We start from the raw sequence: 13,829 nt of genomic DNA, 5'->3' as shown, positions 1-13,829 counted from the left end.
TGGGAGACATTTCAGAATTGTACATAGAATTTCTTTTTGGCTGAGTAAAGCATTCGTAGCTCAGTTAATTTCCTCTGATAGCTGTATAAAGTGCTCTCAACTGGCAGCATCACTACTGCACTGCCTTTAGGGTTGTAAGATCATAGAGCAGTTCTGGCAGTCCTTACAGGACTATTTCGTAAATTTACATGTCCCGGTAACCTGCTGGTCTGCTGCCTTTTGCTCTTAAGACGGGCACACAAACTTTTATTAACCAAAGGTTTTTTAGTGGCACTTCACCTTATACTGCTTAATTGGTTGGAACCGAGAGGCCTGACCATATCGGAATGGAAAACTTCTTTCACAGATCTTTTCCTATTGGAGAGGAAAATGGTGGGGGGGGGGGGGGGGGGGGGGGGGTGGTCCAGGAAACTATAAATTCTGACCAAAAAATTTGGAGCTCTTATGTGAAGGTGTTTCTTCCAAAGTTCAGAAATAAATATGTTTTGGCTGTGAATGTATTGTTGAAATCAATACAAATATTTCAATTAAAAAAAAAACCCCAAACTGTTTTAATATGTGTAGTAAACGTAAGGTTAGTGTCCAACCATTATCCAAGGCTTCTGCTGTCATTGTTTTTATAGTCCTTTCTCAAGCAGTAAGACATGAATGGGTTGCTCTTCGAGACACTGCAAGCAGTGTCAGGTTTTGGACTATGAAAGCCACAACTGCAGAAGCCTTCTCTGTGATTTACGGAAACTTCTTCAGAATATTTCACAGATAAGTGGGGTTTTATTTGGATATTAAAAAAAAATACATTTCTGTGGCAGACCGATGATTGTACACATCAGTCAGTGTCTATGATGATATGAAAGTTATGCCATTATGTGATATATATATTGCATTTCAGTAAGCTATAGAGTGAATTCCCTGTGCTTCTTTATATATTTTCACTCTTGAGCTCCATCGTGTAATAGTAATGCCCAGTCTGCAGGACAGATCTGAAAATGACCCCATAATGAGCAGATGGAGACCCCCCAGGGATACTCCAGCAACCCTAAATTTACAATGCCTGCCCAATAACAACCATCAACCTGCAGTGATATTCCACTGACCCCCAACCTGCATAGACATCCAGGACATGATAATAAACTCGAACTGACAATGAGAACCCAATAACCTCCATCTTGCAGTAAAACTCCAATAATAACTCCCAACTGGCAGTAACACCCCAATAATAGCCTCTAGCCCAGGGGTCGGGAACCCATGGCTCGCGAGCCAGATATGGCTCTTTTGAGGGCTGCATCTGGCTCGCAGACAAGTGTCGCCATACTTCGCGGTTCCCCGCTGACCCAGCTGCTCCCCGGTCCTCCGCCGCCCGGGCTTAAAATGCTGTCAGCCCGGGCGGAACGCGGCAGGCCAGCTGGAGTCAGCGGCACCGGCGTGCTCTCTTCTCCTCCCCCCCCCGCGGCCCGGAAGAGGAAGTGGAGAGCATCGGGTGCCTGCGCGGGAAGAAGAGACCACACTAGCGTGGTCTCTTCTTCCGCGCAGGCACCCGATGCTCACCACTTCCTCTTCCGGGCCGCGGGGGGGGGGGGGGAGGAGAAGAGAGCACGCCGACTGGAGTCATCCGGGTGCCTGCGCGGGAGTCATCGGGTGTCAGCCGGGTGCCAGCGCTGGAGTCATCGCGCAGGCACCCGATGCTCTCCACTTCCTCTTCCGGGCCGCGGGAAGAGGAGAGCATGCCGGTGCTCTCTTCTTCCCGCGGCCCGGAAGAGGAAGTGGAGAGCATCGGGTGCCTGCGCGGGAAGAAGACTGCAGCGCGGCTCGGAGGAAAATGAAAATCTTCAACCGCGGCCGATGGGACTCCGCCTTCGCCTCCGCGAGGGCTGAAAATGAAGGAGGTTAGCGTTGGGAGGTGGCTACTGCTGCCGCGAGTTCCCGGGGGGGGGGAGAGTGAATGAGCGAGCAAGCATGTGTGTTTGAGATCCTGTGTGTGTGAGTGAGAGATTGCATGTATGTGAATGATTGATTGAGCGCCTGTATATGTGAAAGAGAGTATGTCTGTGATTGAGATCCTGCCTGTGAGAGAGAGAGCATGAATGTAAGTTTACCATTGGGAACCTGTATATGTAAGTTTGTAATTGAAAACCTGTTTGTTTGAAAGAGTATGTGTGTATGATTGAGATCCTTTGTGTGTGAGAGAGATCATGTGTATGTATGATTAAGAGCCTGTGTGTATAAGTAAGAGAGAGATCATGTGTGTCTGTGTCTGATTGACAGCTGGTTTAGGTGATGGAGCATGTGAGTATGTGATTGAGAGCCTGTGTTTAAATGAGAGAGAGAGAGCATGTGTGTCTGTGTGTGATTGAGAGCTGATTTAGGTGAGGGAGCATGTGAGTATGTGATTGAGAGCCTGTGTGTAAATGAGAGAAAGAGAGGACATGTTTGTAAGCATGTGAATGAGAGTCTGTGTGTGAGAGAAAAAGACAGCATGTATTTATGTGATTGAAAGCCTGTGTGTGTGTAAGCGTGAAAAGATAGACAGCATGTGTGTAAATGTGTAATTAAGAGCCTATATAAGTGAGAGAGAAAAAAACATTTGTATATGTGAGTGACTGAGAGCATGTGTGTATAGGTGTGTCATTGAGAGCCAGTGTGAGAGAGAGCGCTGGTATGTGACTGAGAGAGGAGAAAGTTCCAAGCAAACCACCCCACCTCCTGCTAATTCAGAACAATCTCAGGACACCTGGATATCAAACGTTCCCAGGTATGCAGAGCAAAAAAATTTTTGTATCCTTATTATTTTTCATTACTGGATCTTTGTGTCTGCTATTTTGAAATATTTTGTTGGTATCTGGAAATGTTTTATATGAGTTTTTAATTATTGGATATTCCACTCATCAGCTGTTTCGAAATATGTTCTTTTTGTTAGTACAGTTTTACTGCTGATGATTTTATATTTCTTGATTTGTTTTATAAGGATGTGTGATGTTTCTTTTTTCCTTTGTTACACTGCATACAGAGACTCTGGCTTGTTGCAGTTTCCAATTCAGTTTTTGTCTGCATGCTTCTTGTTATGCGTTTTGGTCTCTTTATTCTATGTTAGGTGAGGGACAGCACGTGATTCAGGTGAGGTTTTCTGCTGGCGTGTAGTTTCTGTGTAGGACTCTATAGCAGCTTGACTTGGTCCGTTTTCCTAATAGGAGATGTATTGGTGTCTTAAGGCCTGGTGTAATATTTTCAGAGACTTATTGTACTTTAAAAGTGTGATCTTACATAAAATGCACACATTTACTTGTATTTAGTTTTAAACATATTGTATGGCTCTCATGGAATTACATTTTAAAATATGTGGCGTTTATGGCTCTCTCAGCCAAAAAGGTTCCTGACCCCTGCTCTAGCCTGAAGACAAAGACTCCTGAAATAGTCCAGTAACCCCTAACTTGCAGACCGAGCATTACATAACCTCCCTTCCCCAAACCAGCAGAGAATCCCAGTATGTCCCTAAACTGCAGTGACTGGTCAATAATAGCCTGCAATGGCTATCTTAACAATCCTCCACCTGCAGACAGAGACATCCCGAATACCCCAGTAACACCTACCCTAGTCACAGAGCCTTAAATAACCCTTACTCAGCATATAAAATCCCCAGGATTCTCCAATAATCCTCAGCCTGTAGTGACTACCCAATAATAACCCCAACCTACAGTGGTAACCTAATATCCCCAACCTACAGATAGAGATTTTCAGATATCCCAATAATCACCAGCCTGCAATGCCACCCTCATGACCGTTGTACCTCTACCTGTTCTGCTCCCTGTTCCAGCTATTGCCCTCTTCTCCTTCCCTGAAGCTGCTGCCCACTCACCTCATCACAGGCCTGACAGCGAGGCTTCAGCAGCTCGGCATGGTGACGGCCACAGTAAACCTTCCCATCTTGGTAGAAGTAGATAAGATCAATGAGAAGCTCAGCACAGCTGGCACAGATGAAACACTGGGGATGCCAGCAGGCACCATGTCCGGCCCGGTTGGCATAGACTGCAATGTCACCTCCTCGTATCTGCTTTCCACACTGCCAGAAGAGACCGGGAGAAGCAGGGGACATCATCACTGCCCACCATCAGGACAGAAGAGGCGAAGCAGTGCTTTTGACACTGCTCACTGCCAGGACAGAAGTGTAAAAGCAGGGACACCATCATCGCCCACTGCCAGGAGAGACGAGAAGAAGCAGGGACACCATCACTTCCCACCGCCAGGAGAGAAGAGAAGGAACAAGGACACAGTCACATCCCACTGCCAGGAGAGAAGAGAAGAAGCACAGACACAGTCACTTCCCACTGCCAGGAGAGAAGAGAAGAAGCACAGACACAGTCACTTCCCACTGCCAGGAGAGAAGAGAAGAAGCACAGACACAGTCACTTCCCACCGCCAGGAGAGAAGAGAAGAAGCAGGGACACCATCACTTCCCACCGCCAGGAGAGAAGAGAAGGAACAAGGACACAGTCACTTCCCACTGCCAGGAGAGAAGAGAAGAAGCACAGACACAGTCACTTCCCACTGCCAGGAGAGAAGAGGAGGAGTGTGGACACCATCATTCCCCACTGCTGCTCATATAACATACAATGAAAGATCAATTATCAGTCCTTCTTCCACCAGCCCTGAGGAAAATATCCCCCTCTAGTAGTTTACTAAAGCCTTTTAGATATTTTACTCTTTTTTTAATATCCCCACTTTCTTTTGTCGAGAGTGTTTTTACATTCTTTAAGTCTCTGATGATGGTTCATGTCTTCTGATGGTTTGTTTTGTACATACCATGACAGCGATGAACTTCACTTGTAAGCCAGAGTATGTTGGGTACAATCACACACTCTTAAATATACTGCATTGTGCCAAGAGAGCTTCCTCCTGGAGTTGATAGGGTGGCATATCAAGAGGCAACATATCAAGATATGTTTGGAAGTTCCTTTTAATCAAGCTGGTGCTTTAGTTTTGTTGCACTTGTGGACCCTTAGACAGAGGCTGGGTTGATGCAACATTCTATGTGGCAAAGCTTATGGAACACAACTCTAAGATCACAGGAAGTAGAAGTTGGGGAGCTGGAACAGAAAGGCCTTGGGTCATCTCTCCACCGGACCCTAGGCGCTGGAGTTTCCTGACTTCATCGAGCATTGGGCTAGCAGATGCCCCTGGCCAGTGCAATACAGGCATAGGCCCTGTTGTTTACAGTGGAGCCTCTCCTTGAGGAGCAAATGGTTGTGACCCATCTGCATGGGCTCTTCAGGAGGAACAGAGATCAGAGGAGCAGGGGCCGGAGGTAAAAATGGCCATTGGAACTGGGATGCTAGTTCAATGTTTCTTCAAGGTGGGCAAACCTCACGTGCCTTCTGCTGGAGTCAACGATTAATTTTCCCAGTGAGCACGATGAGTCCTTCTAAAGAGGCTGGGAGGTCCTGAGCATTGAACTCATCCCTAAACTTTGAGGAGACACCCTCAAGAAAGATCGTGATGAGAAAGTCTTCCTGCAAGTTGAGCTCCGTTGCCAGGAACCTAAATTCTGTGGCATATTCTGCCAGGGTTCTGGAGCCTTGGTGGATTTGGAATACGTTGGAACCCATGGTGGCTGTTCGGCCAGGCTCTTTGAAGACTGTTTTGAACAGCTCAGGGAATTGTTGCAAGTTGTGCAGCAATAAGTCTGTATGCTCCCAGAGGGAAGAGGCCCCTGCTAGGACTGTTCTGTCCAAAAGAGAGAAAATGTAGGTCGTCTTTGTCACATCATCCATGAACAATGGTGCTTATAAGGAAAAGTGCATGTGGCACTGATTCAGGAACCCACAGTATTGCTTGGGGTCCCCGGCGTACCAGGGCAGAGTCGTCAGTTGCAGAATGAAATGACTGCAGGCTATGGGTGATAGTGGCCCTTACGCAAGAGGCGGGGGGCTGTTGAGGTGGTGAGTGCATCCAGTCGAGTGGATATAGAGGTCCAGAATCTCCAAGATCTTCTCCTGGCCTTGCAGCTTATGGACAAGACCGGGATGGCTTGCAGGGATGTCAAGTCTGCCGCTTCCATGACCTTGGCAACCTGTTGCGTTTGTAGACCCTTAGACCAAGGCAGGGTTGACACAACCTGCAAGGAGGAGCCCTTTAGATCCCCGCCATTAGCAGGCAGACCTGAGCAAGGCATAGGCCCAACTGAAGCTTTGCCTTTACAAGCCAACATTCCCCTCTGATTGAGTCTTTGGGTGCCAGGGCCGGCAGGTCTTAGGTGGGGGCCTCTGCTGAAGATGGAGAGATCCACTGAGGTAGCTGGGTCAGAGTATTTATTTATTTTAATTTTTATATTCCACTTTTTGGCACTTCAAAGCAGATTACATTCAGGTACTGTAGTTATTTCTCTGTCCCCAGGTGAGGCATATCCAGTGGCAGGCAAAGGTCAGTGGAATGTCACGATCGGGAGTATCAAGAGGCAGGCCGAGGTCAACAGCAGGTATCTGTCCGAAGAGAATGGCGGAACAGATAGGCAGGGCAGGAATGCAAGAAGCAGAACAGGCGGGTAGGCAGGGAAGACGAACTAGAAGACTGAAGAACTGAAGATACAAGGGTTGGGCTGAAGAACTAAAGATACAAAGGCTGGAAATGAAGACAATGGACGCTGGAAATGAAGACAAGGAACACTGGAGCAACACGTACTACTGAAGAGTAGGGAGGAGATCTGTTGCCGAGGCATTGGATGAGAGTCTGCAGGGCTCTTTTATAGGCCTGAGTGAATGATATCATCAAGAGGCGCCTCCAGCTCTTTCCTGCTGTGGGCCATTTAAAACTGAGGAGGTCAGGCATTCACATGCGCTTTAGGAGGAGCAGGGCTAGGTGGTGTCAGCAGCATCCTGTCGCGGGAGCTATTGGTGACGTCCTGCCGCGCTGGCGTGTGGCGGCGTACCTCAAAGACACCGGGCGCTGCCGAGAGAGGCCCCTGCTGGTGAATATGGCGGTTCATGGGAGCAGCCCATGGACCGCCGAGCGCAACAAGGAAAGAAAGCTGGTCTTCCACCTTCCCTTCCAGCCTAGTTTCCTTTAATGGTAACATTTTTTGAGTACTAACTTCCACTGTAGAGAACTATATACCATATATACCATTTACCTCTGTGGTATCAACAGGTAATCCTTTAGTACAGCTTATGACCTCATTGATTTTACTGATTGTACATTTTACTTTCAGTGTTGGGTTTATCTTTAGATAATCTTTCCCACTCCTGGACTCTAGCATACTTGTTCCTCTCCATGTAGTTCAGGAGCTCGTCTGTCATTTTGTCCATCTCCTGGTCCCTTATTTGCCTTCTTTCTTGGCTCTGCTACCTTGGCCTCATCCTGTGTTATACTCTGTCATTCACTATTTATGATCACAGCCTCGATCTGGCTGCTCTCTTCTGCTGCTTCTCTTTCACTATCTGTTTCTTTTTCTGCAACATCTTTCAGTGTATTAAGATGATATTACTTATATATTTCTTTTTTTATTTGTCCAATTCAAGATTGGAAATGTGTATTATTTACATTTTGGCAGCTTTCCCCCTGGTACTAATGCTTCCATGTCCAGTTGTGGGTGGGCTCTCTCTTGTGTACCCTCTGCTTTTAAATACTGGATTTATTGCAAATAAGCAGCAGTACATGATCTCCTTTTTATCTACAGGGACCATCAGACTGGGTTCAGTGCCTGGGCAGTCACTAGACAAAACAGCTCCCCGGGCAAGAGTTGCATCTTCCTTCCCTCTGGGCCTTGCACACTCACAGTCTTACAGACAGATCCAAAAGGGTAATATGGTGCCCCCTTCGATTTGACACCATGGGCAGCCACCCTTCTTGCCCACCCCTTGCCACGGCCTTCTTCAGTCCTCTTAACTTTTTCCATTGGCTTCTGTGGTCTCTTTCCAGCAGCAGGTTCACTGAGGTCTATAACTGTAGCAAAGGTGTTCTCATCACTTGAAGCTTTTGCACTACTGCTACCACCATCATTAGCCCTAGTGTCGAGGCTAAGGGTGGGGCAAGTCTTTTTTATTATTATCCTAGGTGATGCAGACAGTATGGATTTGTTTCTTTGCTTCTTTTCACCTTGCTGACATTGATCTAGATGCTGCACATTCAGGCCTGCAAGACTTGGCCAGAGACTTTTTCTTTTTCACTATTCAGTTATTTTCTGCTCCCTCAGACCCCTAAGGGTGTCTGTGGCAGGGTTTGCATTACACTTTCTTGGCAGCACTCATCAGAAGTGCTTTCATCCTCCCAACCTCCTACAACCTGCAGATCTGAACACAGTACTTAATGACTCAGAAGCAAACCTCAGGTCTAGAAACTACCCTGCTTCCTAGACAGGGAGAGAGGGAAGACCCAGGGTGATGGGAGGTAGGGCAACAGGAAGCAGAAGTGAAGGGGAGAGGAAAGACAGAGAAAGGGAAGAACGTGAAAGAGTACATGGGGAGAGAGAGAGAAAGGTAAAGAGGAAAGGCAGGGACAGGAATAAGTTTTGCAAGAGGCCAGACTGTCATCAGAACCTGCTGCAGCAGGAATTGCTTCGTGTGGATCCTCTGGTACCTGCTCGCAGATGGCTCCGGTGATGGTGACGGGGAAGAGTCTCACTGTTCCACGCCCCAGATTCTCCCGCTTCCGTTGCTGGCTAAAGAGCCTCAGCTCTCGTTCCTCTGCCTCCTGCAGCGATGAGCAGTACTGCACCTGAAACATTTCAGAGTCAAAAGATACCGGGTCACACCGGGCTTTGACAGTGAACCTACCCAAATCAGGCCAGGCAGACGTGCATATATGCATGCTGCTGTCCGGATGAGTTCCTGGGATACACACACCAAGTATTTATAGATGCACACAGGACTTGTTTTTCTGCTGCTACATTTTCCTTCGTGACTGAGGAGGCATCAGCCTGTCACCCTCACTAGCCACAGAGGTACTGCACAGGGGATGTCAGGAAAGGAGGAAAAGGCAGTGTTTGGGGGCAGGTGTCAACATCAGCAATGGCTGCCTGGAACAAAGACGAGGATGGAGGTGGCCATGCCACATGATCGACCCACGCGGAGCTACTGGAGCAGCCGAGGAAGGAACGAGGAGGAGGAGAGCTGCAATGCTACTGGAGAAAGAGAGACACAGACACACACACACACACACACACACAGACACAGTGACATAAAGAGAGAGTGTGCAGGCTGAGGATGGGCCGGGAGTTGAGAGAATCTGCTGGGGATAAGGGAGGAGTGTTTTTGAGAGAGACTTCTGGGGATGAGAGGGTGAGTTGAGGGAGACTGAGTTGGGGGAGGTTTGAGGGAGAGAGAGAGAGAGAAAGACTGCTGGGGACGCCTGGTGAGAAAAACCTGCTAGAGATGGGGCAGGATGTTGAGAGACAGACTCTGTTGGGGCTGGGGGGGGGAAGGGGAGGTGAGGTTGAGAGAGAAGTGGTGACATGGGCCAGGTGATATCTGTATTTGGTGAGTGAGGGTGTGGTAATGCCAGTGCCTTTCATTCTAGAAAATAAGCCCCAAATACAAATAGAGCTATACATACACCTGTATCCCCCCTCCTTTTAGAAGATCTCTGGGACCCTCACCTCACTGTCATGTGGAGGCAGCTGGTGTAACAATTGTTTTATCCGGTAGCGCTCACCAGGGCTGTTCACATAGGGGACCTTATCCTCGGGAATACAGCTGAAGTACTGGTACACCTAAAATGAAAAATTAGCCAATCCTCAGAGGGAAACACAGCCAGGCATCTAATCTCCAGGCAGCAAGGGATACAAGCAAGCAACCAACTTTCAAAAGAGAAAAAAAACCAAACAGGTAACTGACCCCCAGAGAGGAAAAGAACCTAACAGCCAATCCCCAAAGAGAAAGAGAGCCAGGCACCCAATATTCAGCACAAAACAAAACTAGGACACCAGTCCTCAGAGAGAAAGAAGAACCAAGTGGTAAAGCCTTAAAGCAAAAGAGAACAAAGCTAGTATTCTCCAGAGGGAAACACACCCTGCTCCCCACCTTCCCTCCCAGGTGTGCCCTTCCCATACCTGCTCAGGCTTCAGGCCTGGGGGCACCCAGGAATACTCCTCAGATGCGCAGCCCGAGTCGTCATCGGAGATGGAGTGTCGCTGGAAGTCTGAGATGAGGCGGCACATCATCCTCTCCAGCTCCTGGGGGACAGCACAGACAGCGTGGTCCTCTCGCGGACACTTACAGTGCTGACAGATCTTCCTGGGAAAGAGAGAAGAGGAGAATGTGCAGGGTGAGCTCACCTGTGCATAGGATCCTTCATTTTTAGTTTAAACTGATTTTCCCCCATAAAAATTCCTGGATTTTTCCAAAAGTGACAATTGGTTTAAACCGAATTTCACTCTAATTTTAGGCTGATTATAGAGCAGCTACAGAGCTGCAGGTGCAGCGTCTCAAGGCCTCCAGCAACTTCTGGAAGCCAGTGTGGGCCAAAACACCTGCAGTGTGTCTAAAGTCCCATCCCCACCAGCTAAGTGCGCGCACCTTCCAGTGCTACACTGGCAATACCAAGCAGCCAAAGTGCTTGGAAAAGCCGACAGTTGCTCAGCAGCACATGGTTCGGAGAGAGGTATCTTCAAAGGATACTAATGATGCATTAGAATTAGGGCATCCCGACAGTGAGGTTCCAATAATAAGAAAAGTAATCCAAGTGCCTGTAACTAAAAACTCACCTGAGCGAAAAAATCCCTATCAATTAAAAAGCAGAATGAAAATACAAACAAAAAACAAACTTTGAAATGTTTGTATGCTAATGCCAAATGTTTAAGAAGTAAGATGGGAGAATTAGAATGTATAACAGTGAATGATGACATAGACTTAATTGGCATCTCAGAGACATGGTGGAAAGAGGATAACCAATGAGACAGTGCTATACCAGGGTACAAATTATATCGCAATGACAGAGAGGAGCACCTGGGAGGCGGTGTGGTGCTTTATGTCCAGGATGGCATAGAGTCCAACAGGATAAACATCCTGCATGAGACTAAATGCACAATTGAATCTTTATGGGTAGAAATCTCTTGTGTGTCAGGGAAGCCTATAGTGATAGTAGTATACTACTGTCCACCTGGTCAAGATGATGAGTCAGACAGTGAAATGCTAAGAGAAATTAGGGAAGCTAACTAAATTGGTAGTGCAGTAATAATGGGAGATTTCAATTACTTCAGTATTGACTGGGTAAATGTATCATCGGGACATGCTAGAGAGATAAAGTTCCTGGATGGAATAAATGACAGTTTTATGGAGCAATTGGTTCAGGAACAGACAAGAGGGAGAAATTTTAGATCTAATTCTCAGTGGAGCATGGGATTTGGTGAGAGAAGTAACGGTGGTGGGGCCGCTTGGCAATAGTTATCATAATATGATCAAATTTGAATTAATGGCTGGAAGGGGGACAGTAAGCAAATCCACGGCTCTCGTGCTAAACTTTCAAAAGGGAAACTTTGATAAAATGAGAAAAATAGTTAGAAAAAAACTGAAAGGAGCAGCTAAAAAGGTAAAAAGTGTGCAAGAGGCGTAGTCATTGTTAAAAAATACCATCCTAGAAGCACAGTCCAGATGTATTCCACATATTAAGAAAGGTGGAAAGAAGGCAAAATGATCACTGGCATGGTTAAAAGGGGAGGTGAAAGAAGCTATTTTAGCCAAAAGATCTTCATTCAAAAATTGGAAGAAGAATCCAAGAGAAGAAAATAGGATAAAGAATAAGCGTTGGCAAGTTAAATGTATGATATTGATAAGACAGGCTAAGAGAGAATTTGAAACGAAGTTGGCCGTAGAGGCAAAAACTCACAGTAAAAACCTTTTTAAATATATCCGATGCAGAAAGCATGTGAGGGAGTCAGTTGGACATTAGATGATCGAGGGGTTAAAGGGGCAATTAGAGAAGATAAGGCCATCGCGGAAAGATTAAATGATTTCTTTGCTTCGGTGTTTACTGAAGAGGATGTTGGGGAGATACCTGTATCAGAGAAGGTTTTCATGGGTAATGATTCAGATGGACTAAACCAAATCATGGTGAACCTAGAAGATGTGATAGGCCTGATTGAGAAACTGAAGTGTAGTAAATCACCTGGACCAGATGGTATACACCCCAGAGTTCTGAAGGAACTAAAAAAATGTAACTTCAGACCTATTGGTAAAAATTTATAACCTATCATTAAAATCATCCATTGTACCTGAAGACTGGAGGGTGGCTAATGTAACCCAAATATTTAAAAAGGGCTCTGGGGTGATCCGGAAACTACAGACCAGTTAGCCTGACTTCAAGTGCCAGGAAAAATAGTGGAAAGTGTTCTAAATATCAAAATCACAGAACATATAGAAAGACATGGTTTAATGGAACAAAGTCAGCATGGCTTTACCAAAGGCAAGTCTTGCCTCACAAATCTGCTTCACTTTTTTGAAGGAGTTAATAAACATGTGGATAAAGGTGAACCGGTAGATGCAGTGTACTTGGATTTTCAGAAGGCATTTGACAAAGTCCCTCATGAGAGGCTTCTAGGAAAAGTAAAGAGTCATGGGATACGTGGCAATGTCCTTTCGTGGATTACAAACTGGCTAAAAGACAGGAAACAGAGAGTAGGATTAAATGGACAATTTTCTCAGTGGAAGGGAGTGGGCAGTGGAGTGCCTCAGGGATCTGTATTGGGACCCATACTTTTCAATATATTTATAAATGATCTGGAAAGAAATATGACGAGTGAGGTAATCAAATTTGCGGATGATGCAAAATTGTTTAGAGTAGTTAAATCACAAGCAGATTGTGATAAATTGCAGGAAGACCTTGTGAGACTGGAAAATTGGGCATCCAAATGGCAGATGAAATTTAATGTGGATAAGTGGAAGGTGATGCATATAGGGAAAAATAACCCATGCTATAGTTACATAATGTTAGGTTCCATATTAGGAGCTACCACCCAAGAAGGATCTAGGCTTCATAGTGGATAACACATTGAAATCATCGGCTCAGTGTGCTGCGGCAGTCAAAAAAGCAAACAGTATGTTGGGAATTATTAGAAAAGGAATGGTGAATAAAACGGAAAATGTCATAATGCCTCTGTATCGCTCCATGGTGAGACCGCACCTTGAATATTATGTACAATTCTGGTTGCCGCATCTCAAAAAAGATATAGTTGCAATGGAGAAGGTAGAGAAGGGCGACAAAATGATAAAGGGGATGGAATAGCTCTCCTATGAGGAAAGACTAAAGAGGTTAGGACTTTTCAGCTTGGAGAAGAGATGGCTGAGGGGGGATATGATAGAGATGTTTAAAATCATGAGAGGTCTAGAACGGGTTAATGTGAAACAGTTATTTACTCTTTCAGATAGTAGAAAGACTAGGGGGCACTCCATGAAGTTAGCATGTGGCACATTTAAAACTAATCGGAGAAAGTTCTTTTTCACTCAACGCACAATTTATCTCTGGAATTTGTTGCCAGAGGATGTGGTTAGTGCAGTTAGTGTAGCTGTGTTTAAAAAAGGATTGGATAAGTTCTTGGAGGAGAAGTCCATTACCTGCTATTAATTAAGTTCACTTAGAAAATAGCCACTGCTATTACTAGCAATGATAACATGGAATAGACTTAGTGTTTGGGTACTTGCCAGGTTCTTATGGCCTGGATTGGCCACTGTTGGAAACAGGATGCTGGGCTTGATGGACCCTTGGTCTGACCCAGTATGGCATGTTCTTATGTTCTGCTGCTTGGTATTGCCAGTGTAGCATTTGAAGTGGGCCCCGACCACAGGAAGCACTTCCAGGTACGGCTCCCTGGCCCCAGGAAAAGGAAGAGCAATGCTGCAGAGCACGGGAGC

General features: G+C 46.1%; 1 protein-coding gene across 3 annotated transcripts in view; it reads right to left on the bottom strand.

Annotated features, from left to right (window-relative positions):
* Positions 1-13,829, bottom strand: part of PRICKLE3 (prickle planar cell polarity protein 3) — a 98,347-nt gene that overhangs the window by 26,212 nt on the left and 58,306 nt on the right. For all 3 annotated transcript variants that reach the window (XM_029608020.1, XM_029608029.1, XM_029608035.1), the window contains exons 3-6: positions 10,034-10,217; positions 9,581-9,694; positions 8,563-8,700; positions 3,851-4,054 (exon numbers count right to left, since the gene is read on the bottom strand). In XM_029608020.1, the coding sequence (XP_029463880.1) occupies positions 3,851-4,054; positions 8,563-8,700; positions 9,581-9,694; positions 10,034-10,217 (640 nt within the window). The remainder of the gene's footprint in view (positions 1-3,850; positions 4,055-8,562; positions 8,701-9,580; positions 9,695-10,033; positions 10,218-13,829) is intronic.

This window comes from Rhinatrema bivittatum, chromosome 1, assembly GCF_901001135.1.
Source record: "Rhinatrema bivittatum chromosome 1, aRhiBiv1.1, whole genome shotgun sequence".
Lineage (NCBI taxonomy): Eukaryota > Metazoa > Chordata > Amphibia > Gymnophiona > Rhinatrematidae > Rhinatrema > Rhinatrema bivittatum.
This window is presented reverse-complemented; position numbering and strand designations above follow the sequence as displayed.